General features: G+C 55.2%; 1 protein-coding gene across 1 annotated transcript; it reads left to right on the top strand.

The window, feature by feature from the left end:
* The first annotated feature begins 4,938 nt into the window (after positions 1–4,938).
* TTC22 (tetratricopeptide repeat domain 22) lies at positions 4,939–25,008 on the top strand. Its single transcript, XM_026498007.4, has 7 exons — positions 4,939–5,591; positions 18,445–18,500; positions 18,699–18,814; positions 19,126–19,244; positions 20,753–20,914; positions 22,492–22,644; positions 23,169–25,008. The coding sequence occupies exons 1-7, from the start codon at positions 5,025–5,027 to the stop codon at positions 23,703–23,705; spliced, it is 1,710 nt and encodes a 569-aa protein (XP_026353792.3). The 5' UTR covers positions 4,939–5,024; the 3' UTR covers positions 23,706–25,008.
* Positions 25,009–25,517: the final 509 nt, after the last annotated feature.

A 25,517-nucleotide genomic window follows, 5' to 3' on the forward strand; every position in this document is an offset into this window, starting at 1 on the left:
GGTCCCCCGCCCCCAGGCGAGGTCCTCGCCCCGGACTCCGGCCACGAGACTCCTGGCTGAAGCCAGCGGCCACCGCTGCCGCGGCAACCCCGCCTTGTGACCTGTGATTCGTGCGACCTGTGCGCGTCTGTGCCGGGGCGCACCCCTGCCTTTGTGCCTCCGCTCTGCACGTTTTCCCGCCACCTTGCGGGAGATCCCCCGCGGAGCCCTGCACGTTTCACGGCCCCTCGTGGTGGTTAATATGGATGCCATTTGGTCGGGATTGGGAGTCGTCTGTGAAGGAACCCTTTCTGATTTCTTGCTGTATCCCGGCACGCGGCGCGGAGCCTGGTAGAGCGAGGCTCCGAAATGCCTCGTACTGTTAACGGACGCTCATGGGAACCCCGGGGCCCACCGAGAGGGCTCGGCTAGGGCGTTCTTTCTCCACTTCCGGGAAGGAAGGAGGACAAAGTGGGAACCAGCAAGGACAGCCAGAGCCTGGAGGGCTGCAGAGAGGGAGGGAAGGCTTGCCGGGATGGAGGCCGGGCTCATCTGTCCCCCACAGAGCCCAGACACCCACTCTGGGCAGACGCTGTGTGGGATGCCTGGTCTTGGGCCTGAGAGCCCAGTGGGGGAAACAGTGACCACACAGTGTGGCCAGGCCTATGACAGAGGGAGGCCTCTGACCCAGCCTGTAGGTAGGTAGGTCAGGGAAGGCTTCTTGGAGGAGAACTCCAAACTCATTAAGTGTGTGTATGAAGTGCTAAGTAAAGAAAGGAGTTGAGTCCCCAACAAGGTATGGTCTGCTTTCTTCCCTCCTCCTCCTTTATCCCTGACCAGTGCCCCTTGGTCATGCTACATCTAACATCATCTCATGATTACCTTTGATCCTCCCAGGGGTCTTAAGCTGAGGCACAGCAGAGAGCCACACTCCATTTGATGATGACAGGACAGAAGTCAGAGACAAACAGGACTTGCCTGGGGTCCTACATCCAGTCCGTGGTAGAGCCGGGCTCCTGGGACAGCGTGTCTCCTTTCAGGGTCCACCCAGTACCCTTCTAACATCCCAATATAGCACTTAAACAGGAAGTCCAGACCTGGCCTAGTGTAGCTGTGGGCTGGACTCTCAGGCCCCAGGCCAGCCAGGCACATGGCCATGTCTGGCACCGTGCCCACCCTGCACCACTGAGCTGAGGGTCAGAGGTGTCCGGCCTGGGGACACACACCCTTGGTCATCTAAGCACAGGCCCTGCCCCTTCCCAACTGTGCAGATGCGGGCAATTCACTTCCTTTTCTGATTCTCCACTTTCTTACCTTTAAGAGGAAGCTAATCACGCGTCTCTCCAGACTGCTAGCAGGATTAAGTATGTTCCTGGCTTAGCAGAATCTTAGAGGTCATTCCCAGCCCTTGGAAGGGGCCCCAGCAGAGGCCCAGAGGCAGAGACTGTGTCTCACCCGCTCCTGGTGCCGTACAGGGCACTGCTCAGTAAATATTTGTTGAATGATGAGTGAACAAATAAAGGAATTAATCTCGAGTAACTTCCAGTCCCACATAAACCCTCAAAGAGAGTCGTATCTGAATCCTGGCTCTGCCGCTCTAGCTGGCGGCCTTGGGCACGTGACCCTGGTCAGAGTTCAGTTCCCTCATCTGAGACGTGGACATGGCTGCCTCGTGGACGAGCTATTTAAACGGAGGCGTCAGTGAAATGGGCTTGTGTCCACTAGCAAGTCCTGCGCCCTGGGGAGGCCCTGTGACCAGCCCCGCATCTCTCCAAGGGTTGTCGGCAAGCCCCAGAACCTGCCTGAGGCTGCTTGGCTGCTTCTCTCCCAGCCTGAGCCCCTCCGCTCCACGACGCATGGAGGAGTGACCGCAGAGTATAGACCAGGGTCTGTTAGGCTGGGAATCCTGGCTGCCAGACAGGCCAGAGCGGGTATAGGCTCCAGGGTGAGTCAGCTTCTCAGCAAGGCGGCCCGCCCACCCACGTCAGCCCGAAGCCTCCCATCCCAGCAACTCACTCACCCTAGCGACCAACTCATCCCATTACACAGAAGAAGAAACCAAGGCTCAGAGAGGGAGAGTAACTTGCCCTGGTCACATCTAGGGAGGTGTAGGGTCACACGGCGGATATGGGATCATCATTAGGGTTGGGAGCTCCCCAACTGCAAGAGGTTCTAACCATCCGGACTGTGGAGCCGGCTGTTAGGTCAGCGGAGTCAAGTCAAGATTCTCGGGATGCAGGCCTCCGTGAGGGTGCTGCCCCCACTGCCTTCAGTCCCCACGCCCTCCCTCTCTGGCCCACGCTCTGTACATTTCAGCCATAGGGGGCTGCCCTGCCCTCAGACACCCCCTGCACCGCAGACCTCTGGCCTTTCCCTGTGCCCTTCCTGCCGGTGAAATGCACCCGCGACCTGCCCTTCGCATCCAGTTCTTACTCATCTTCTCAGGGGCAGATCAAGAGCCAAATCCGCCCATCAGGATGGCCATTACAAATCACAAAACAAAACAGAAAATAACAAGTGTTGGCAAAGATATAGAGACCTTGGAACCTTTGTGCACTGTTGGTGGGAGTGTAAAATGATGCAGCTCTTACGGAAAACAGTATAACAGTTCATCAAAAAAAAAATTAAACATAGAATTGATCTGAGCAAGCGATTCCACTTCTGGGTGTGTCGCCAAAAAGAACTGAAAGTGGGGACTCAAACAGGTATCTGTATGCCCTTGTCCATGGCAGCATTGTTTCCTACGGCCAAGGTGCAAACAAGCCGAATGTCCCCTGATGATGAATGGAGAAACATGATGTGGCATATACATACAGACGATGAAATGTTATTCCCCCTTAAAAAGGAAGGATGTTCTGACACAGGTTACAACATGGATGAACCTTGAGGACATGACACTAAGTGACATAAGCCAGACACAAATGGACAAGTATATTACTCTATTTATATGAGGTCATTAAAGTATTCAAATTCAGAGAGAAATTCAAATTCAGAAATTGGAACGGTGGTGACCAGTGGCTTGGGGAAGGAAGGATCAGGGGGTTACTGTTTAATGGGTACAGAGTTTCACTTTGGGGGAGATGAAACAGTGCTGGAGATGGATGGTGGTGATGGCTGCATGACAATGGGAATATTCTTTTTTTTTAAAGATTTTATTTATTTATTTGAAAGAGAGAGAGAGCACAAGTGGGGAGGAGGGGCAGAGGGAGAGAGAGAAGCAGGCTCCCCACTGAGCAGGGAGCCCGATGTGGGACTCGATCCCAGGACCCCAGGATCATGACTCGAACCGAAGGCAGACGCTTAACCAACTGAGCCACCCAGGTGCCCCAACAGTGGGAACATTCTTTTTTTTTTTTTTTTTAATTTATTTATTTGACAGAGAGAGAGACAGCCACCGAGAGAGGGAACACAAGCAGGGGGAGTGGGAGAGGAAGAAGCAGGCTCCCAGTGAAGCCCGATGCGGGGCTCAATCCCAGGACTCCGGGATCACGCCCTGAGCCAAAGGCAGACGCTTAACGACTGAGCCACCCAGGCACTCCAACAGTGGGAAGATTCTTAATGCTACTGACTGTACACTTAAAAATGGTACAAGTGGTCACTTTTATGTTAAGTATACGTTGCCACAATAAAAAGAGGGAAAAAAAGCCAAGCACTCTGAGAATCCATTTCTGATGCCCCCAAGGGCAGAGCCTAAGTGTCATCTCACGATCACCAGCAATTTAGAGCAATAATTTTTTATTAAAAATTACTAAATTTTATATTGTACAATTACAGGTGAAACATAACACAAAGAAGATATTTTTAATTTACCTTTTTATTGCTCAAGTCAATTTTTTTCCCCAGGTTTACTAATTGGCTCTATTTCCGCTTTTGAAAACACTGGCGTGTTTGTCAAGAAGTTGAAGGAACAGGGTCTGAGAAGCCCTGTCCAGGAGGAATGAAGGGTGGGAGGGTCTCAGAAGCTGAGACTTGCTACACAGCGCAAGCTCAGGAGGACCACCAGCCTTGCAGCAGGGAGCATAGCCTTGCCTTCTAGGGGGCCGGGAACCAGCGCCAGTCCTGGGAGAAGGCTGGCAAGAGAAAGAAAACTGGGCCACGGGTGGGGTACAGGATGAAGTGGGAACCAAAGGGGGAGCAGTGGGAGCTGACAGTTACCCAGAGTGACATTCACCAGCTTTACCCTGGATATCTACCCTGGGGGAGAGAATGTGACCCTTTCTTCAAAGATGAAGAAAGTATGAAGTGTGAAATTATGAAGTGATTCATAATTATGAAGGTCACGGGTTATTAGGGATGGAGAACCAGGATTAGGACCAGCACATGGAGCCCCAGAGTCTTTCCACAGTGGCCAGCTGCAGGACAGAGAAGAGTCAGGGGACCCCTAAGTGGGGAAGCCTGATAAATCACGGCCTCAGGAGGCACAGAGAGGAGTGGCAGGCTCCCTTCAGAGGAAGGAGAACACAGGAACTTCGGAGAAGATGGGAGAAGGGCAAGAGTGAGGGGGCTTCCACAGGCAGCTGGAAGGGCCAGCCCTCACCCGCTTAGTCAGCAGAGCTCACACAGAGAGCTTGCGGAAGTGCCCACGGAGACAGGGCCTGGCTGGGTTTCAGCCATCTGGGTTCCAGGCTGCTGGGGCACAGTCCCGTTCTGTGACCTGGGCAAGTCCTTTCCTCCTGAGCCTGTTTCCGCGTCTGCTGAGCAGAGAATAAAAACAGACCTTTTGCCATGCGCCGTGGTTTGCGCGCCCGGCACTTGGCAATGCACCTGTTTTTTTGGCACACCTGGTTGTGCAATGCAGGCGTCTAAGAGCCGCTGAGCAGCGAAAGCCGACACACCCATAGGGCGCTCCCGGAGCCGACGCTCAAACCCTCCCACCAGAGGGAGGCGCCCCGGGACCCGGAGGCGGCAGGACCCTGGGCCTTCGCGCGCGGTGCCCCTAGCCTTCCGCGCCGGGCTCGCTTGAGGGCGCCCCAGCCACGGCACCCCACCCCCACGCCCCGCAGCCGCCAGGGCAGGGGAGAGGCCCGGGGAGCAGTGGGGCTGCCATGGCGGAGCCAGAAGCCACGGCCGAGGACCTGGACGCCCTCATCGACGACCTGGACTACCTGCCGGGCCACTTCCACCTGGAAATGCAGCTGAACTTCGAGCCGCGCTCCCCGGCCTCGCTCCGCGCGCGGGACCTGAAGCTGCAGCGGGACGGCTTGCAGCAAGAGCTCGAGCTGGCGGCCGCCCCGCAGCGCCCCGCCGTGCGCCACCTCCTAGGCGCCTTCGCCTTCTACCTGGACGAGCTGGACGAGGCCCGCGAGCGCTTCCTCGAGGTGGCCCGCGAGGACCCGGGCAACCTCAACGCCTGGGCCAACCTGGCGCACGTGTACGGGCGGCTGGGCCAGGAGGAAGAGGAGGAGGCGTGCGCCGGGCGGCTGGCTGGCCTCATGGGCCTGGCCGCGGAGCGCGAGGCGCCCGGGGACCCCCAGCTCCGTGCCGCGCGCTGCCTGGCCGAGCAGGGCTACGCGCACGGCTTCGACGTGGGCTGCGCCAGCCCGGAGGAGCGAGCGCAGGTGCTGGCCGCCGGCATCGCGCTCTACGACAAGGCGCTGGGCTACGGGCAGCAGGTAGGGTGACCCGCCCCAGGTCGGGAGGGCTGGGGTCGTGGCCCCCAACGTCTGCAGGACGACCCCGCGCCCCACACTCTCCCCAAACCCTGGCCCTTTGGCTTCCGGGATACCCTTCTAGGGCGCCTCTCCCAGACGAGGCCTGTAGCTTTTTTCGGCTAGGGCGTGGACCTGCTTCCTAGCGGGACAGTCTGCCTAGGTTTCTTTTCTGGCAACGCTGCAAAATCAGCGTTGGCCAAATCACCCTTCTCGTCTCGCTTCTCCCAGCAAGTACCTGTCCACGAATCTGTGCATATGGCCTAAGTAAATGGCACAACCAACCCTACAACCCAACTTGGGCAGCATTCTTACCTCCTCTCTCCCCCTCACCCCAACTTCCACTTAGACCCCCAATCCCTGTCCATTAGGCCTGCCCATGTCTCTGAGATCTAGCCACTCCTCCCAGCCTCCCTCTGCAGCCCAGACTCCATCATTTCCTGCCTGACTAGTGTAGTTGCCATCATTCTGCCTGGGTCCCTGCCCTCCTGCCTGACCCTTCTGCCTCCTCCTCCACCCTGCTGCAGCATCATGTTGCTCAGTCTTACTGACCACGTCCCTGAACTGCTTATGCCCCTGGTAACTCCCCACTGCCTGCCAGGTAAGTCCAGGGCTCTCCAGCTGGCACCTGAGACCCTCCATGCTCTTCTTCTCTGCTCTCTCTCTGCCGTGTTCCCCCTTCCAGCCACACTTTTGCAACAGCCTGAGTCCCTGTGTCCCCCCAGTGGACCAAGTCTCCTTAGAGCTCACCTTGCCTCTCTCTTGGCCTCTTTCTATGATGCTCTTCTGCTCCACCTTTGACTGGGAGGTTCTCCCCAGTCTTGGGTTTGTCTCAGGCATCCCCTCCTCTAGGAAGCCTTCCCTGATGTCTGCAGGCTGGGTCAGGTGACTGCCCTGGGCTCCCACAGCACTGCTCACACTGGCCGTTCACAAATCTGTCTCCTTAATTCAGCCTTGAGTTCTTTGAGAGTGGGGAAAACATCTGTCTGGTTTATCACTGCAAACCCTATACCAGGCACAGTGCCTGCCACACAGTGGTGCTCAATTAACATATCTTGAATACTTGTATGCGCAGAATAGGGCCTGGCACTGAGTAGAAAAACACCAGGTATCTTAGTTACCTATAGCTGCATAATAGACACCTTCCAAAACTAAGCAGCTTAAAGCAAAAAGCATTTATTACTTCGTAGTTACTGTGGATCAAGAATCCAGGTATGGCTTAGCTGGGTGCCTCTGGGCTCAGTTCTCATCTGAAGGCTTGCTCAGCTGGGGGAAGACCTGCTTTCAAGCTCACTCACATGGCACTGGCTGTTGGCCAGAAGTCGCCCTCAGGTCCTTGCCTATGGGCATCCCGTCACTTTCACTATATTCTGTTCACTAGAAGGGAGTCACTAGGTCCAGCTCCCACTCAAAGGGGTGGGACTACACAAGGACATGAACACCAGGAGATGGGGACCACTGGGAGCCATCTCAAGGGTTACCTGCATTGGATGACAGATGAGTAACGTAGAGGGCGTTATCTTCCTGTTACAGAAGAGGAAACCACAGTTCAGAGAGGTACCAAGACTTTTCCGTGAAGGCAGGATTTAGCTGTAACAATGATGTTTTATAATGGCTTAGATTCGTGATATTTAAATAACAACAAGCCTTCACACAGGGCTCCATTCATAAAGCTTCTGCACATGCCCTCAGAGCCTTTTCCACCCAAAGCCTCTTCCAGCTTCAGAGAGGAAACGTGGGATCCAGACCTCAGGGAATGCAGGCTTGAGGGCACAGACTTGAGTTCAACAAAGCAGCGTGGGGTAGGCAGCATGGGGTAGAGGTTACGGCGGGAGACTCTGGGTCAGACAGGCCAGGTCCCTGAATGCCTTCCGCCCTCAGCGGGAGTCATGGACAGCATAGCATGCATTGAGTGTGGTCCCAGCAGCAGAGTAGGGCCGAAGGGGTCCTGAGCTAGGAGCCAGGAAGCCTCTTGAGCCTTCCTTTCTGGGCTATGGTTTCCCCCTCTGTGAACTGGGGGCAGAGCGGGGGAACTGGATGGTCCACAAGGCCCCTTCCTGCTCTCAGGGAGGAAGGCTTCCTGGAGGAAGTGAGTGTAGAGGCAGAGGTTTGGGCGTAGGAATCAAACAGAGTCCAGCATCTCTCTCCCTGTGCTGGTCAGCCTAGCCATGGTGGGCCCCCCCCTCCTCAACCCCCCACCCCTGGCATGAGCCACCTCCCAGAGGATGGAGTGGCAAGCAGGGTGCCGCCCAGAGCTGCTTCAGGTGGGCAGTGGCTCTGTGCTGTGTCCTTGGGTCTGGATAGCACAACTATGGGCAGTGCCCCCATCGCAGGAGAAAGTTGGGGATTTGGAGCCCCCATTTTGCCATCCGAGAATTGGAAGAGATCGTGCCTCTAGAGCACCTGGCATGGAGTAACGCTCAAGAAACAGCCACATCGGGTAACAATGATGATTTCATCGCAGTTAGAGCAGGAGGCCTGGGTTCACGCACCTAGCTCTCTTATCGTTTTGCTGTGTGACTTTGGACAAGTCACGTTTCGTCTCTGGTCCTGGCATCTGCTTCATGAACCTTAACAATAGTGATCTCTGCCTCCGATCAAATCATGGGGTGAAAGTGCCCGTAAACTGGCAGATTCTGGGCCTGTCTGAGAGGCAGGTGCTTGGCGTCTTAACATTTGTTGAACATCTACTGTGTGCCAGGCCCTGTCTTTAAGAAGCCTGTGGACAAAGGGAGGAGCAAACATTTGTTCTTTTATTTAGCCTTGCCTGAGCTCTCCAGATACTGGAGTCCACAGTCCAGGTCCTGGGGGTAGAATGGCAATGACTGAGTATCAGAGAAGGAACACTTCCCTTCAGCACAAGTGAGTGACAGAGGCTTCCGGAAGAAGCAGGAGTGTACCGGCAGGAATGAGGTGAGGGCTCTCCCAGCGGGGGTGTGGTGTGTGCAAAGGTCCTGCAGTGGGGGCCTGCAGAGCCTGCGGGCATTAGAGACAGCTGAGTGGCTTAGAAAGAGGGCGGTCAGAAGCTTCCCACGAAGAGCCCAGGCTGGCCTGGGAACTGCTGACACGGTCTCAGAAATCTGCTTCCCGCCCTCCTCTTCAGCTGCGGCTGACTTCCCAGCAACTGCTCCTCCCAGCACGCTGTGCTGTTTCATACCTCCCCGGGCAGCTACTGTTCTCCCTGCCTTGAAAGTGGACTCCATCCCTCAAAACCCTGCTCAGATGTCACCTCCACCTTGAAGCCCTCCTTCACTCAACACTCCACCTCACACAATAATACTTAGGAATGTCTTCTGTGGGTGCCTTCCAGACACGATCTTAGCGCCCACAAGAACCTTCTGACCCCATTTTACAGATGCGGAAACTGAGGCATAGCTGGGCTCAGTAACTTGCCCAAGGTCACAGAGCTAGTAAGTGGCCATCGAATCCACCCCACTCTGTCTGACCTCAAAGCCTTTGCTCTTTCTGGGGAGGTCAGAGAAGTGGGGGCGCGCTAAGCACAGATGGCGGTGGGTGGTGAGGGCCACTCTGCGTGGACCGCCTCCTGCAAATCTAGGGCAGAGGACGTGTGGGAAGAGAGGCGGTGGGTTGCCGGGTATGGAGGGTAGGGGCCGGGAAGGAAGGGGGCAGAGACGAGGTCAGGGCCAGGGAAGGAGGAGGTGGGACCCCTGCTGAGAATGTCTGCCCCCCTCCCTGGGGGGCACAGCTGGGGGTGGGCAGCTGGTGGTCTGGCCCCACCCTGTGCTGTAGCTTCGAGAGATGTGTCCCTCCCACGGGGCTGGGACTGTCTCTGGCAGGGAGGAGCCTCTGGTGCTCAGAGGATAAAGAGTGGCTGAGGACCGAGTACTCATCCGCTCGCAAAAATGACAAGAGAAAACCTTCTAGAGTTAATAATTCAGCCCATAATCCAAAAATAAACCGTGTGTGTGGGGGGGGGGGTGTTTGTGACTTCCGTTCTCAGCTCTTCACTCCCTCCTGTTTTCTTTAAGTCACAACAATGTGAGGAGGCAGGTTGCTCTTACCTGTCATTTCTACCCTCCTGCCAGCACCCCGTTCGCGCAGGCGCGGGCACGCGCACGCACAGAGTCACGTTGGATTCTTGTTGACAGATCTCAAAGTGGGCGCGGGGGTGGGGGGGGAAGGTTAGGAGCTTTGGAGGTAGACAGACTGGGTTAAAATTCTGTCTCCATCACAGGTGGGACAGGTAAGTCACTTGACCTCCCTGAGCCTCTGTTTCCTCATCTGCCAGATGGGATTCTAAGGCCCATCTCACTGGGTGGCCGTGAGGACTGAGAGACCACGGAAGGCTGCAGGCAGGGTGCACATCGCGTCAGGGCCCAGCCTTCTCCCTGCGCCCTACTACTCAGTGTCCAGCATAGGGTGGGACATCCAAGAGCTGTCTGGGACTGTTGTTAAATTTCATTTCATTGAATCACTGGACTTTACGTCTTTAAATCCCTCTTTTTTAAAAAATAAGGTAACTTGAACCTCTGTTTCTCCTCAAAAATACCCGTGTCCCGAGCTAGCTCGGGTATCTGATTGTCTTCCCCTTCACCCAAATACTGGTGGCTTGACACACACATGCCCACGCGCACGTGCACTCACGCAGGCCTGCACCCCCGCTCACGGCCCCGGGTGACAGCACAATGGGTGCCAGGCCCGGAGTTCAGAATTTTACATTCATTAGTGCATTTGATTACTATTCAGACGTCACAGACACACTGCCAGTTGAGAAGTGTGATTCCGCATCTCACCAAGGACCTAACAGGCTCAGGGAGGGCAGCGGCTTGCCCAGGGTGACCCAGCGCACGGCGGACGTGCGGATCGCACCCCTGGCCGGGGCGGGCAGGGAGGAAGGCAGAGCTTACCGGCCCGGCAGACAGCCTCACAAACCAAGGTGTGGACATTCCAACCGGCCACCACACCCAGCAGGGTGGGGATGTGCTAGGAAGGGCCGAGAGGGCACAGCGGGTCAGTAGCCCCAGGGTCCCCTGTGCGCGCGTGCGCACACCCACCCTCTGTACATTTGCAGCCACCGGGGAGGCCGGCTTGGGAGCTGGGAGTAAAGAACTGCCCTCCTGACAGGGCTTCCGCCTCCCCCGAGACCCCTGGGCCCTCGGTGGGTGCACCGTGTGGGGCAGATGCACTCGTGTGACTGTGGTCAGAGCGTCTGCATGGGAGTCCCCAGCCTGCAGGGGTCCCTGCTCAGCTGGCCATGTCCTGGGTGCCCTGGGCCAGCTGTTTAGTCTGAATGTCCATGTCTGTGAAATGGGGACAGGGGTGCCTGCCTGACAGGGCTGTGGGAGGTGTAACTGCTCCCAGCCCCAACGACATCGATGGTCACGGGCTTCCCATCCTCATCCCCCAAGGGGGCTGCCAGGACCCAGAATGCAAGGGAGCCCTGGGTCCTCCTTCTCAGTGAGTCCCCACCCTCCCCTCTGCTTCCTCCTGCCCTTCCTGCGGTCTCCCTCAGCCTAGCCCCAGCCAGTCTTGGGAAGAGAACAATGGCATTGGGGAGGACTCCGCTCCAAGCTGGGGGCCAGGATGGGGTTCCTGCCCCAGCCCTGCCCCAACTCACTGTGGGTTAGTGGGCAAGTCGCCTCCCCTCCCTGGGTCTGTTTCCTCCTCTGTCAAGTGCGAGCACTGGGCTAAGGTGGCGGCCAGAGTGATTCAGGGACAGGAAGGACTTTGCAAAGCAGAGAAGTGGGGGAAAATGAACTCCCGGCAGGAAGAAAATGCATACACACATGTGGGAAACCACAGCTTGGGGAACGTCGGGGACAGTATCTTGAGGACTGAAGAGCTGCAGATCATGGGCAGGGTTTCCGCTCCCATGGTGCTTGCCTACACACACACACACACACACACACACCTTCACAAATCTGAGTGGTTCGATTGGGTTCAGCGAGGAAAAGAGGTGGGTGACACTGGGCAGTGAGCTACGTACTGTGCATTCATGTACTTTTCATAGATGATCTCATCTGGTCCGCACATGACTGCTGGGAAATCAGAACCGGTATTAGCCCGTTCTACAGATGAGCAAACTGAGGCTAGAGAGGTGTAGTGACTTGCCCAAGGGCACACAGCCAGGAGAGGCTGGTGGGAACTGAACCCAGGTCTCTTGGACTTAAAGCCCAGGCTGGGGGACGGCTTTCCTGGGCTCTGGCTCCAGCCTTCTGAGAGCCTTGGAGCCACTCACATTTCTGAGTTTGCTGCTGGCTTCTCTCCCTCCGTTCCTAGCAAGTTTGGGACCTGGGTTTCCCCTCCTCGTTGATATCGGATCTCAGAGTCCAACCTGCCGTTAGCATCATCTGGCCGAGCCGCCTCTTTTTCCAGGAGAAAAGAATGTTAAGGGCACACACGGCACAGATCCGTGGGAGGAGCTGAGAACATTCAGGCATCACCGTTATTATTGCAGAAGGCAAGAGACTTCTTCAGACCCACCCGGTCTCTACTGGTTCCAGGGCTAGGTTTGGACCCAGGACTAGACAGGGTCCCTTTTCTCTAAGGACAGTGGGATAGAGAAGTGGCTCAACACAGTCCTGTAAGTCTAGGGAACCAGTGTGAGGCAAAGATCACCTGCCTCGGTGGCATGACAGACCTAGGACAAGAAGGGGGGTGACAGTGGGAAGCTGTGGTCAATCTGCTCAAATCTTACATTCTGTGAAGACCACCCAGGGAAGCCAGGACAGGGAGGCGTAGGGGACTTCCTTCCACGGCATAGCACCGCCCCTTCAAATCCCCTCCACCAGTCACACTGACCACGCCCACCAACCTGCCTGCGACACAGGCCGGCCAAGTGGGGTCATTCTGTTTGTGCCTGCAGAAGCTGAGGCCCGGGCTGGGCTGGGGGCCTTTCCAGGATCCCCGGGGTAGGCAGAGGCAGGAATGGGACTCCAACCCCATCCCTCCGTTGACTCTCCGCACCCCCTGTGGCAGGAGCTGGGTGGGGGGAGGGAAAACCCCAGCCCTTGCCTTTCTGGTGCCTGTCCCACAGCTGGGGTGGGGGCAGGGCTGGGTGTGCAGAGCCGGGAGGCTGCTCCGTGTCATCACAGAGGACATTCCGGTTGTGCAGGAAGAACGTATTCCTGAGGCCTGCCGCCTTGTGACTTTTATTTCTGCGGCGTCAGCCTTCACAGGGTCGGCGTGATGAGGTGGAAAGAACAGGGGCGTTGGAGGGAAGCAGATGTGAACTTGAATCCTGGCACTTCCACCCTGGGCTGTGGGGCTGGGCGGTGGCTTTTTTTTTTCTTTATTAGTCTCCGTTTCCTCCCCCAGAAAAGGAGGTGGAAGCATGGCACCTTCTCAGGCTGCTGTGAGTTGCCAGTCCGCCGAGGCACTGATGCGCCCAGTGGAGAGCTGATGCTCAGGGGTGTTCCTGCTCCTTGCTCCGTCACATCCCCCCTCTCCCGAAGGAGAACTAGTCAGCTCTCAGGAAGAGAATCAGAAATGGAGAGTACAGTGTCATCAAGGGGCACAGTTCAAATTGCAAGGCAATTCTTTTCCTGAAGAACCAGCAAGGTCTCTATAGCCTATCCGGATGTATAAAGATTCATGGCTCATTTGGTATATTAAAAGATCTTCTACTGAAATCCTTTAAAATAGCCAAGCCCCACAGCACTTCCTTCTTCAGGGGCCACCTTATGAAATAAGTGGAATAGTCAAGATCCACCCCTGTACCCACCAGGTTCACACAAGCCTGCCCTGTAATGGTTTATCCTGACCCTATTCTTTGCCGGTTCTGCCAGATCACCTACCTTTGTCGCTGACCCATGCAGCTGTAGGAACTTGGGTCTTTGGGCTTTTCTGAGGATCACAATTCTGATCCTTTGGCTCATTTAAAAAAGAGATTCACCGATCAGCCCATCATCACTCAGCTCCCCACAGTGCAGTAGCCCAGGATCAGTGCATCAGGGGGCCTATTAAAACCCAGGTTGCCCGGCCCAGAGTTCCTGATTCAGTGAGTAACGAATTTGCATGTCTATCAAACTGCCAGGTGATGCTTCTGCTGCTGCTGCTGCTGGTCCTGACCACACATTGAGAACCACTAGTCTAGCCATTAGGTGCGGGAGCTCTGGGGCTGAGCTGCTGGGGTCCCAGCTCAGCTGCCTCCTAGCTGTGCCACTCTGGGCTACAGTCACCTCTTCTGTAAAATCGGGGTAATCATAGTCATGACCTCATAGGTAACCCCATGGGGTTTGAACGGGTTCACGTGTAAACCCATGGGTATCTTTGAGTAATTCAAGAGCCTCGTTATGGCTTGTACTACACAGGCAATACCACCACCTGGTGGCAGTGTGCCTGAATTGCAGGGGTAACTCCTCTCTCCTCGTTCCCTTCAACTTGAAGGCTAGATTTCCAGATTTCTCTCTGGGCTTACATTGGCTGTGTGACTTTGAGGACATGGTCCCATCTCAGTTTTTCCATCTGTGCTAAGAGAGTAATGGGAATTAACTTTACATTCCACACGGTGTGGTCTGAGGACCAAATGGAATCTGTGTGTGCCCACTCTGTAAATGGGAAGCACTGTGCAAACACTTGCCGCTAGATGTTGTGGGAAGAACATGAACTCCAAGTCAGAGGAACCTGGCCTGAAATGTCAGGTTAAGTGGACAAGCCTCTGCCTCTTCGAACCTCGGTTTCCCCCTCCCTAAAATGAGGGAGGTAACAGTGCGGGCCTCCGGGGAGCAGGGGAATGTGCTGAGGACCCCTTGCCTGAAGGCTGTGCCTTACTCAGTGAGTCCCGGGGTCTGAAGATTTCACTCGCGGGTTAGGGCTGGTGCCTGGGCCTTGCCCACTCTCTCCCACAGATCTGTCATGGAGTGGCGGCCTAATGTGAGGCCCCCTCCAGCCTGCAGCCTTGGCCGGCCCCCTCTCCAGGTCCCAGAACCCCCAGTTCACATGGTTGTGAGGAGGACCCAACAAGAAAGAGAAAGGGTGGTGTGCTGCCCAGAGCCCACGCCGGGCAGCCTCTTGGGGAGCCCCCCTTCTCTGGCAGAAACCCTCTCCAGGCCTCCCAGGCTGCCTCCCACACCTTGCCTCTGGGAGCTGTCAACTCTGGAAGTGAGAGCCTCTCAGCCTAAGACGTTTCAGGGCGATTTTATTCTCCAGCAGAGAGGTGGAACAGCTCCTCCCTTCTCCAGGAAAGGAGGGGGGGACCAGAGGCCTGTTTAATTTAATTTAACGCACCGTGGCTTGCCAGGTTGCCCCTGGTAACAGCCTCAGCTGCTGCTTTAGTTACAACCAGAAGGATTTTTAAAGAGACAGCCCATTTTCAGGCCAGGATCGCACAGCAGAGTGAAAGGCGTCCACAAGCTTCATTGGGGGAGAGAGGATTAAAGTTCAAGGGAGGCGAGGCCTCAGACTAGATCTGTTTGGGCCATTAACTCCACTTCGAATCTGCAACCCCATAAGCCCTCCTGCAAATGTCACTCTTCAGCAGAATCTGAGGAGGGACTGCATTTGGGATTTGTCATAGAGATGTCACTCAGCTAGCGACTTTTCTGGAAAATCTGTTTTAGCCTTCAAGTCGAAGGGAACCAGGAGAGAGGAGTTACCCCTGCAATTCAGGCACACTGCCACCAGGTGGTGGTGTTGCCTGTGTAGTAAAAACCATAACAAGGCTCTTGAATTACTCAAAGATACCCAAGGGTTTTAAGCCCTGATACTAATTAGCATGTTACTGGGTAAGTTGCTTCACCTCTGTGGTCTCAGTATCCTCAGAGATAGAATGAGAGTGATCAAGGGAACGGTGCTGAGGACAGCTCTTGGGGCTAGCATTATGAAGGCATGAATTTAAGTACCAGCTCCGTCTGGTACTAGCTAACTTACTTCCTGTGGCTTGAATGCCAAACAAGAGGTACAGGGAGAGCCCTGATTATACCACGTAACTCTCCAACACTGGGGGTCTGTGGAGGGGAGAAAGGTGCTTGGGACCTCACAGGGGATCCTGGGTAGGCCCTAGTAGCACAGTGGGGGGATGGGGGGGTGGAAAGAAGGGCGAGCCAGGACCCCTCTGGACTTCTGAGAGATTGTTGCCCCAGAGGGAACTGAAATAAACCCCATGGACAGAGCAGCCTCCTGGACACCCCAACCCTGCTCAGCTCTAACCCAAGCCAGGAGAAAGGGGTCCAACATTTACGGAGCACATGCTTTGGACTGGGCACTGCCCCCGCCATGCCTGTGAGCTCTATATCATTATCCCCCTTTGCAGATAAGGACACAGCCTCCTAGAGGTAACTTAGCCATCCGAGGTCCCCTGCCTCATAGGACCAGGCTGTCGGCCACCTGAGCCTCTGCTCTCGCTCGTGGCCATACCTCCTTGTCCGAAGCCTGATGAGGCAGCAAGTTCCGTCTCTCCCTACCAGGACTCCATTGGGCCAGCCTCAAAGTGGGCATGGGGCCAGAGGTCATGAGATCATACCTCTAGACAGCCAAGAAGCCTGAGGCACTTATGCTCCGGTCCTTCACACGATCAGGCACTGACATTGCATCCGGGTCTTTGTCCAGCGTGGCCCACAGTAGTGGCCCCATGAATCTGAGTCCCCCTTCCTATGTCCCAGGTACTGGGTAGGTAGAACAGGTATGGTTATCCAGCAGCCCATCCTAGCTTTTTTGCTTTGGCTAATGTTCCCCACTGAGCCCTCGAGGATGCCCTTCAACCCTTGGCAACTGCCGCCCTCCCCTTCAGAGAGCCCTGTCCCCAGCTAAAGCCCCATACACGTATTCCCCACTAAGTGACAGGAGGGCTCTCCGTGCTGATGTGAATGTAAAAACATACTGGATCTGGGCACTGCCCTTTCTAAGGCTCCCCACTGCCCTGCACATGAACCCTGGGGCCTGAGCCAGGCCCTTGGGGGCCCCTCCTGATGTGGCCCTGCTGGCTCACCCTCCCGCCCCTGACAACACACCACGCTCCCTCACCTCCGACCCAGCTTTGGCACACGATGTCCCTCCATCTGACGCCTTCTCTCACGATGTCCCCCTGGGTGGTTCCTACTGTCCTGGAGAAGCCTGCTTCAGCTGGTCCTCTAGAAGCTCTGTGGGCACACCTGTATCATACAGGATACTTCCTCCCATAACCCCTGGCGTTGCCTCCACTCACACTGTGATACGATCTGGCTTTCGTGCCAGACTGGGAGCTCCTAAAGCTGGGACCTGCCTTTCCTCTCCTCTGCCCACTGCCCAGCCTGGGGCAAACAGAGAAGATACTTGGTGAATAGTGGCTAAGAGATGTGATTAGTGGGGCCTCCTCTGGGTGATCTGGCTTGGGCCCTGGGTCAAGACCCTGCCTCGACGGGCAGTCACGCCTCTCAGTGGGATCAGACTCACAGGACCCCCTTTCTCTCTTCTCCCTGCAAGCTCATCCACAGCCTCCCCAGAGCAGCCACAGCATAACTTGCCGACATTTGCTCCCCCCACGCCCCCTTCACACACACCAGGCTCCATGCTTGCCAGGCACGCCACACGTCTCCACACTGAGCCCTCCATCTGGAATGCCCTTGGCCCGCATTCCACCCTCTGAAACACCACTGCTATTCAAGACTCACCTGACAGCCCATCCTCTGCAAGACCTTCTCAGAGTCTTTTGGCTGGGACTGGCCTCCCCATCCTAGTGCCTCTGTCCACATCAGTCTCATGGCCTTATTCAGACTTTGCCTCATGCTAGCGCTATGGGCAACCTGGTGGGGTAAGGGGAGCCATGGGCTTTGGAGCCTAACAAAGGGAGTTCAAGTTCCAGCTCTGACACCCATATGCTGTGTGACCTTGGGCAAGTCACTTTACCTCTCTGAGCCTCAATATGTTCACCTGTAAAAGGCAGATGATACCTACCCAATAAGTTGTTGAGAGATTGAGAGGGTGGGTGTCAGGATCCTGGCACATGGCAGGCACCAAGTCAAGCTCTACTATTTATGCCTGGACCTGTTTTCCTAGCTAGATTGTGAACCCATCTGGGCCGGGATGCAGGTCCAACTCAGTGCCATGTCCCTATAGCACTCAACACAGGGCCTCACGCCACAGATGTCCAGAAATGCAGGCTGGACTGAGTGCATTCACCTGGCTGCTGGGAGTCGGGGTGGAGGGATGATGGGGGTCCTGAGCTGAGGCGGCCACGGTGGGAGTGCAGAATCCAGCCTGGGGATCCATGCCAGCAGATGAATGTGGTGGGAGGGACCAGAGCCCGAAGCAGAGCTGCCGATATGCACTGGGGGTTTTATTGGTTTTCATTAAAATTCCTTCCTGAGGCAGCAGCATCTACTCCCATAAATAACAGCATAAATATTTTATCTGGTGCCCAAGTCGGTCTAAATGCCTGGCGAGGTTGGCAAGAATAACAGAGGGAAAACCGCTCAGGGGGGTCCTGGGCTGCAGCTGAATTCCGTCAACAAGCCCGAAAGGGCTTTCTCAGGAGGGCGGAAGCTGAGGGGTGGCGCCAAAGGGAAGAAGCGAGTGGACAATGGGGGAGAGAGGTGACCAGTGGCATGTGGGCCCTGGAGTGGGGGGATCCAGCGCACAGGGCGAGGAGCCAGGGGGAGGGGAGCTTAGCTTGGAAAGCAAGATGGAGGGAGAAAATTCCACTCCTGCTCCGTGACGGGCACCTTACTTAGGACATTCATACAGGTTATCTCGTCAAACCCTGTGTAGTCAGAGAAGAGAGGTGATTCGCCCAAGGTCACTCAGCCACCAGTGGCAGATCCAGGACCATGATCAGCGGTGTACCTGGGGCTTCTCGGGGTTCAGGGCAAGTGTGGGAATCTATGAACGATGGCCTGTGTACCTCAATAACAGCACCACGGGCCACTCTCTGCTTTCCTAGATCCCAGTGGAGGAGAAAAGGGGCTGGTACTTCACCATGGCAACGCTCTTCATCAGGTCAGGCTGGGGAGCCGGGGACTGGACGGTGGGGAGGGTGAGGTGTGGCCTGGGACCCGGGGAAGAGGTGGCTGAGTCCGTTTCCACGGCAAGGGCCCCCAAGTTCCCTTCCCTGCCGCTGGCCTGGGGAGAACTCACGGCACCCTAGGGACACCTGGGATGGGGTGCCAGCTACCCACATCCCCTTCTTGGCCACAGGCTAGACGGCATCTTCCTGGAGCTGGGCAGTGAGGAGCAGAAGCGGCTGCCTGCCTTCAACCGCACTCTGGCCCTGCTCCGCCAAGTGCTCAAGTCCTCGGACCCCCACCACCAAGGTAGGGCCGCCTGGCTCCCCCTTTACCTGTCACTAGCCCTGCCTGTCACTGTCATTGTCCTCACCTCTGGTATCGTCTTCCTTTTGGAGACATCCTGTTTCTCTCTGTCTCACCCTCTGTCCCATATACTCATTCAGTCATTTCACAGAACTCATGCACCTTGCAGCTTGCTCAGTGACTTTGCCACAGGCCCTCTCGTCTTCCTGGGGACCGACACCTTGCATGGGGCTGGCCCCGTCCCTCCTCCTAGGCCCTCTCCCTCTCTCCACCCCGCTGCTTCTAGACACCCTTCTCCCACACTTTACCCCCAGCTCTGGCCTGGTGCTACCTCGGGATGCTGCTGGAGAGGAAGGACACCTTCTCCACCACCCCCATGGGTGTCCATGACTGCGGGTACTCGGGAACCGACCCCCTGGACTGCTTTGGCAAGGTACGTCCCCTGGCCACGCCCACTCTCCAAACTGGGATGGAGTGTGACACCCCAGCCTCCTCTCCTGGAACTTGCTGCTTCTCTACGTGTCATCCCACCTCCATCCCCCACTGTGTGGCCCACCCAGGAAGTGCCCCGGCTCTCCCTCCTTTCTTCATTCAAAACAAAAGTGACTTTTGTCATCTTTCCTCTTTGCTTAAGAATCAGACCTTCCCCACGCCCAGGCCCCAAGCCTGCTTCTCCAGCCTTGTCTTCTGAGCTATTCACCATGTCTCAGATATACCCTCAGACTTCTCCCTTTCAGGCCGTGGTTCTCACTGTCCCTCCCCACCCCCAATGACATAGTGAGAAGATGGGCTTAGCTGGGGTCTCATGCCAGCTCTGCCCATGGGCCATGTGACCTTAAGCAAGTCACTTCCATCCCTGAGCCTCATTATGTCTTTTTTTTTTTAAAGATTTTATTTATTTATTCGACAGAGATAGAGACAGCCAGCGAGAGGGGGAACATAAGCAGGGGGAGTGGGAGAGGAAGAAGCAGGCTCCTAGCAGAGGAGCCTGATGCGGGGCTCGATCCCATAACGCCGGGATCACGCCCTGAGCCGAAGGCAGATGCTTAACCTTTGTGCCACCCAGGCACCCCTCATTATGTCTTAATTACATCATCTGTCTACCTTCCAGGTCATTGAGAGACTTAAAGGAGGTAATGCTTGAAATTCACTGTAAACTGTAAAGTGCTGTTCGAGCCTTGTTCTTGGGCACCTCGTTTACGTGGTAGTTTCCACACTTAGCTCAGTTCTGAAGTCTTTCCTGGAGGCCAGGGACCCTGTGATATTCATTGACCTGTGCACTTAGCACAGTGCCCTGCATGGGGCACATGCCCAATGTTTGCTGGTGGGTAGATTAATGAGCAAGTCCTTGATGAGAGATCTTAAAACAGAATGGAAAAGGAACGCTGGCTCACGAGGATTCTGAGAGTTGTGTCCAATTTAACAAACATACTGCCTTCACCCCTCCTTGAGAACCTACTCTGTGCCAGGCACAGAGATGAGACCCTGCAGGAGTTCGCTATCCCAGAGGCAGCAACACACACTGGACAGGCAGTGGTCAGTAACAATGTGGAGGGGAAGTGCTGCGGGCCTGATAGAAACACTGCACTGTGTAAATATGGGGGAGGTAAAGGCCGATTCTGGCCCTCCTTCCAACGGCCCTGGGAAATTGGGGGAGCATACACTAGATGTGTCCGAGAAAGAGAGGTGTGCCTGGGGCATGGAGGGATTCACTGGACAGGACACATGAACGTGGTGGGGAGCATGGGAGTCGGGCTCTTGGGAGTTGAGTGCCAGTGAGTTGTATCCTTAAGTATTAGGTTCCATGATATGGCCAAACTTACTGGCAGGTGGATTTAGGGAAGAAGAGCATTGCAGTGCCATGGCTCTATCCAGAGATGGGGGACCTGCAGGTCGGGGAAATAACCAAATAGTTTGCTCTTACCTTGCTTCCTTCCCTAGGCTATTGAGATAGCCAAGGACCAACCCCCTATCCTGAATCGCCTGGCCAAAATCTTCCACTTCCTGGGAAAGCAGGATATGGCCATTGGAACCTGCAACATGGCTCTAGATATCCTGCGAGACCCGGAGCTCAACTGGCAGGCCTACTGCACAAGGGCCAAGGTGAGTCAGCCTGCAAGCTCCGCCTCACCCTGCCATCCGGAATCTGAGAACCAGGACCAAGGGTTAAGACTGGGTTGCCAGAGCCCAAAGGTCATAGAGCCTTCATGGTGGAAAGGAACTTAGCAGTCATCAAGACAGAAGGTTTGTGTTCTATAAGGTTGTTGAGTGAAAGAATGAAGGACACTCCCACCCACCGCAGGCACCCCTCTACAATGACCTGATCAGCGACCTCCAGCCTATACTCAATACAGGCAGACTGACCTGAGTTGAAATCTGGCCTTTCCACCTATCACTCTGGGACAGGGGAAAAGCCACTTCTCCTCTAAAACTCCATTCCCCAAACTGTAAGTTATGGATAATGACCTCCACCTACAATGCTCTTCTCTCTGATTGCCTTCCTTCCTCACTTCCTGGAGGTCTTGACGAAAAGGAAGCTTCTAGCACCATCTTACTGAAAATGTCAACCTCTCACCAGCATTGTGTGTCTTCCTTTCTTGGTTTACTTTTTCTTCTTAGCGCTTTTTACTTCCCAACATACTATGCATTTACCATGCATATTGTCTTTCTCTCTCCCACACTAAAATATACGCTCTGTGGGGGCAGGGAATTTTGTTGTTTTGCTCTCTGCTTTATCCTGGGTGCCTGGAACAGTATTTAGCACATAACAGGCTCTTGATGAATATTTGTTCAATGAATGAATGAACTGAGCACCTACCATATGCTAGATCTTGGCTAGAATATGTTCTCTCAATCGTCATGGGAACTCTCCAAGGAAGGTATCAGTGTACTAATTTTTCAGATGTGGAAAATAAGGCTCACAGAGGTTGAACAACATCCTCCCCAGCTCACTTGCTAATGGGGGGGGGCACATGGAATTCAGCCAAGTCCAACTGGCTCCAAAGCCAGAGCTCCCTCCTCCCCCACCTTATGTTGCTCTCTTAGAACGAGAGCCCATCCGGTTGGCTATAAAGCATTAATACCTTCAGCAACAATGACCCCTTTTACCTACTTCCTCCTTCTCATGCCTCCCCTTCTGAACCTCTAGATTTTTTTAATGCTCCAAGTATGGGGGAAAACGATGGGTGTGGATGAAGGCAAGAGTCTGGAATCATTTGTAATTTGATGCTTGTAAGTTGGGGCCACCTTCCGTTCCTTCCAAATTACTTATGTGGACTCTCACAAAATCCATGCTGCCATCCTATCTAAAATAGCCCCCTCCCCCAGTCCCCTCTAGCCCATCACCCTGTTTATTTTTTCATAGCCACTTGTCACCACTGCATGCCTAATACCTGGCGCTGGGCCTGGCATATGGTGGGCACTCAATACATACTCACTGAATGAATGAATTTGTTAACTTCATCCAACCCCCTCATTGTACAGACAGGAAACTAAGGCCCAGAAAGGGTGTCATTAGCACAGCTGGCACAGAACTAGGACCTTGGACTCTGGGGTCCCAGTCTCAGGGGCCTTCTGCACCACAGAACTTCCCTGAGTTGCTGCTGAGAAAAAGCCTGGCATCATTTAGGGTAGAAAGGAGGAGCTTGGAGTATCGTCCCTGAGCTGACTCTCTACGGCAGACCCACCTCAGAGCGTACCTGCACGACCTCGAGCGGGCCAAGATGGGGCTCGGCGGCATGCCTGACAGGAACCACCTGTCCTGCGCCAAGGCTGACCTGGAGGAAGTGGTCAAGGTGTGTCCGAGCCTCCAGACCTATCTGGATATTGGCCAGGTAAGGCAGCCTCTTCACTTGAGTAGCCAGTGGCTTGCTAAAAACCTATTTACTCTCTGCCAAGGCAGGCCTGGGCACTGAGGACTCAGGGAGAAATACAGCTGCCCCCCGCCCCTGTCTGATACCATACCCACCTCCTACAACCATGGTGAGGATTATATGAGAAAATGCACATACAGCATTTAGAAGAGGGCCAAGCTCTTTCTAAAGCACTCAGGAAGTGAGGGCCATTACTCTTTATCCGGAAGTGCTCTCTGGGCCCAAGGAATGATTCCCAAGAGGTGACAATATCCTAATTTTACGTACGAGAAAACTGAGGCCCAGAGAGTGCCTCGTTCAAGGTAATATGGCCAAGAGTCGTGGGGCTTAACTGGAATCACTATTTCTCCTTTTCCGGGCGCGGGACCATTTGCGAAGAATTGTCGGAGGGAGGGTGGGGAATGTATGAATGGAATTTTTTAAAAGCATGTATGGGAGCGGAATGCCCAGGGAGAAATGCTCAGGCCCCCACACTCCCCACCCAGGTCTACTACTACATGGGCGTGGACGCCGTGCAGGAGCTGCTGGCGGTGGACGAGGCGGCGCTGAACCAGGCGCTGGTCTTCCTGGCCAAGGCGGGCGAGTCGGAGCTGGGCGCCACGCTGCCCGAGCTGCAGCTGCTGCGCGGCAAGTGCCTGCGCATCAAGGGCGAGGAGGCCAACGCGGCGGCCTGCTTCAAGCGGGCCGTGGAGCTGGACGACGCAGGCTCCAGCCACACCGACGGCTTCGGCTGCCTGCTCGAGGCGCTGCTGGCGCAGTGGAGCCAGGCGCAGCTGAGCGACACCGAGCTGGGCCGCGAGGTGGACGCGTGGCTGCGCCGCGCCCAGGGCAAGTACCCCGCGGCGCGCCTGCGCCAGGAGCTGCAGCGCGTGTGGCGCGGCCACACAAGCGAGGTGCTGGGGCTGGCCCGGGCCTTAGTGGCCCAGGGACGGCCGGCGCTGGTGCGGCTGCTCTTTGAGACCATGGAGCAGGACGGCGACATCGCGAGCGTGCCGCGGGGCCGTCGCTCCTTCTCCCTTTGAGGGGCGTCGAGGCCCCGCCCCGTCGTGGCCCCGCCCCACCTACAGCTGATTGGGCGCTCAAAACGGGCCTGCCCTGCCATAGGCTGGCTGTGGAGCAAAGCCAATTAGATTCTCTTTCGGGAATTGGGGTGGGGCGGTTGAGACACGAGGGCAGGAGGCTTGACCACGGAGTCACAAAGGCCTGATGAAGGAGACCGGGGGTGGCTGGGGCACACGCGAGGGACCACCGGGAAACTGCCGTTTGAACCACTGAATTGTTCAAGTACGCAGAAAAAGTAAGATGGCTGCAAGATACAGAAGATAATTGTCTCCGTTTTGGCGGCTTTTTAGTCCCCGTGCACGATCCTTGAGGCCGGAGTTCCTGTCGTTGGATTGCCGTGAGTCACGCTCTACTCTTATAATAAAGGCGCCTTTACATGAATTGACTGGAATGGGTCTCAGGCCCCGCAGCCATAAAAGCCATGCCAGAGCGGAGGCCAAAACGGCGCAGTGAGCAGATAAGGGCAGGGTGATAGTCTACACCTGAATGCTCAGGCCTTTTGCCTACCTGCCCAGCAGTCTTCCAGCGGGCCTCATCTTTGGCCAGCTTGGTTTGAAAGGTCTGCAGACGCTCTGACATAAAGCCCATCCAGTAGAATCTTTGCTTGATTTCTCTGTTCTTAGGAGAACCTAGGGTCCCCACCCATCAGAAAGTACAGCCTGCACCCAGCCATGAACCTTCCACAAAAGAGTGAAGAAAAGTCTTGGAATTTTAGACTCTTGGACTCGTAGTCATGGAGTCTTAGATGTGGAACTTTATTGTCCAGGACTTAGGCTCTGATTGCCAGATAGAATGGCCAAGCTGGATTCTTGTGGCCCTACGTACAAGACCCAAATTAACCTAAAATTCCAGATGAAGGTCTTGCCAGACTCTGGGAATGCTGGTTGTTCATAACTGCAAGGGCAGGACCCCCATAATGGTTTGTGATTTATTTTGCACTTTCCCCCTTTCTTCGGAGAGTTATACCCATTGCTTTGCTCCTGTCCCTAATCCTCAAACTTTACCAGGGAAGGACCAGCACCCCTGAATTGCTTCTCATGTCTCCAGATGGAGAACAGACTAAGAAGTGCAGTCCTTAGAGATCACGCACTCCAGTCTCCTGTGTAGGTGAGGGTCCCGAGACTCCTAGAAGGGAGGTGGCTTGCCCGAAGTCACACCTCCTAGCCTCCCACCGCTGTACTTCATACTTATTGTCAGCATTTTGCAGGTTGGAAAAATACTAATAAACTGATTGACACTAAAGTGTTAAGGGTGTATGTGTCAGCTGTCACACGGGGCACGCTGATATCCATTAGGATAATGCTCTAACATCAACAGTGGAATCTGTGAAGTCTGGGCAGTGAGACCACTCGAAAGCCCCCAGATTCCACCTCATTCTCATCATGTTTCATTGCCGTGGCTGGTGACCTCTCCCTCCTTCCTCTTACCCCCACTGCAGCGGAGTCCCACAGCTGACTCCAGGGCCAGCAGCACACACAGCCCTGTCCACTCCTCCCCCACATCTTTCTCCCCCCACAAGTGTGACCTGTATCCTTCCCTAGGACAGAAAACCAGCTCTTTCTTCTCCTGCTTCCCCAAACAGACAAACAATTCAAGGCAGTTTGCTGGCAAAATCGGGAAGCTGACGAAGTTTGTCTGCATCCCCAGTCTTCCCAGTTTGCTGCTTTCCTTACTTTTCCTGTCTGCCAGGTCGTTATGTCTCCCTCCATGGCTTCCTACTCTTGTCGAACCTTTTCAATAAACTTTCTTTCTGATAATCTCACCCATAATGA

The sequence above is a fragment of the Ursus arctos genome, unplaced genomic scaffold, assembly GCF_023065955.2.
Source record: "Ursus arctos isolate Adak ecotype North America unplaced genomic scaffold, UrsArc2.0 scaffold_12, whole genome shotgun sequence".
NCBI lineage: Eukaryota > Metazoa > Chordata > Mammalia > Carnivora > Ursidae > Ursus > Ursus arctos.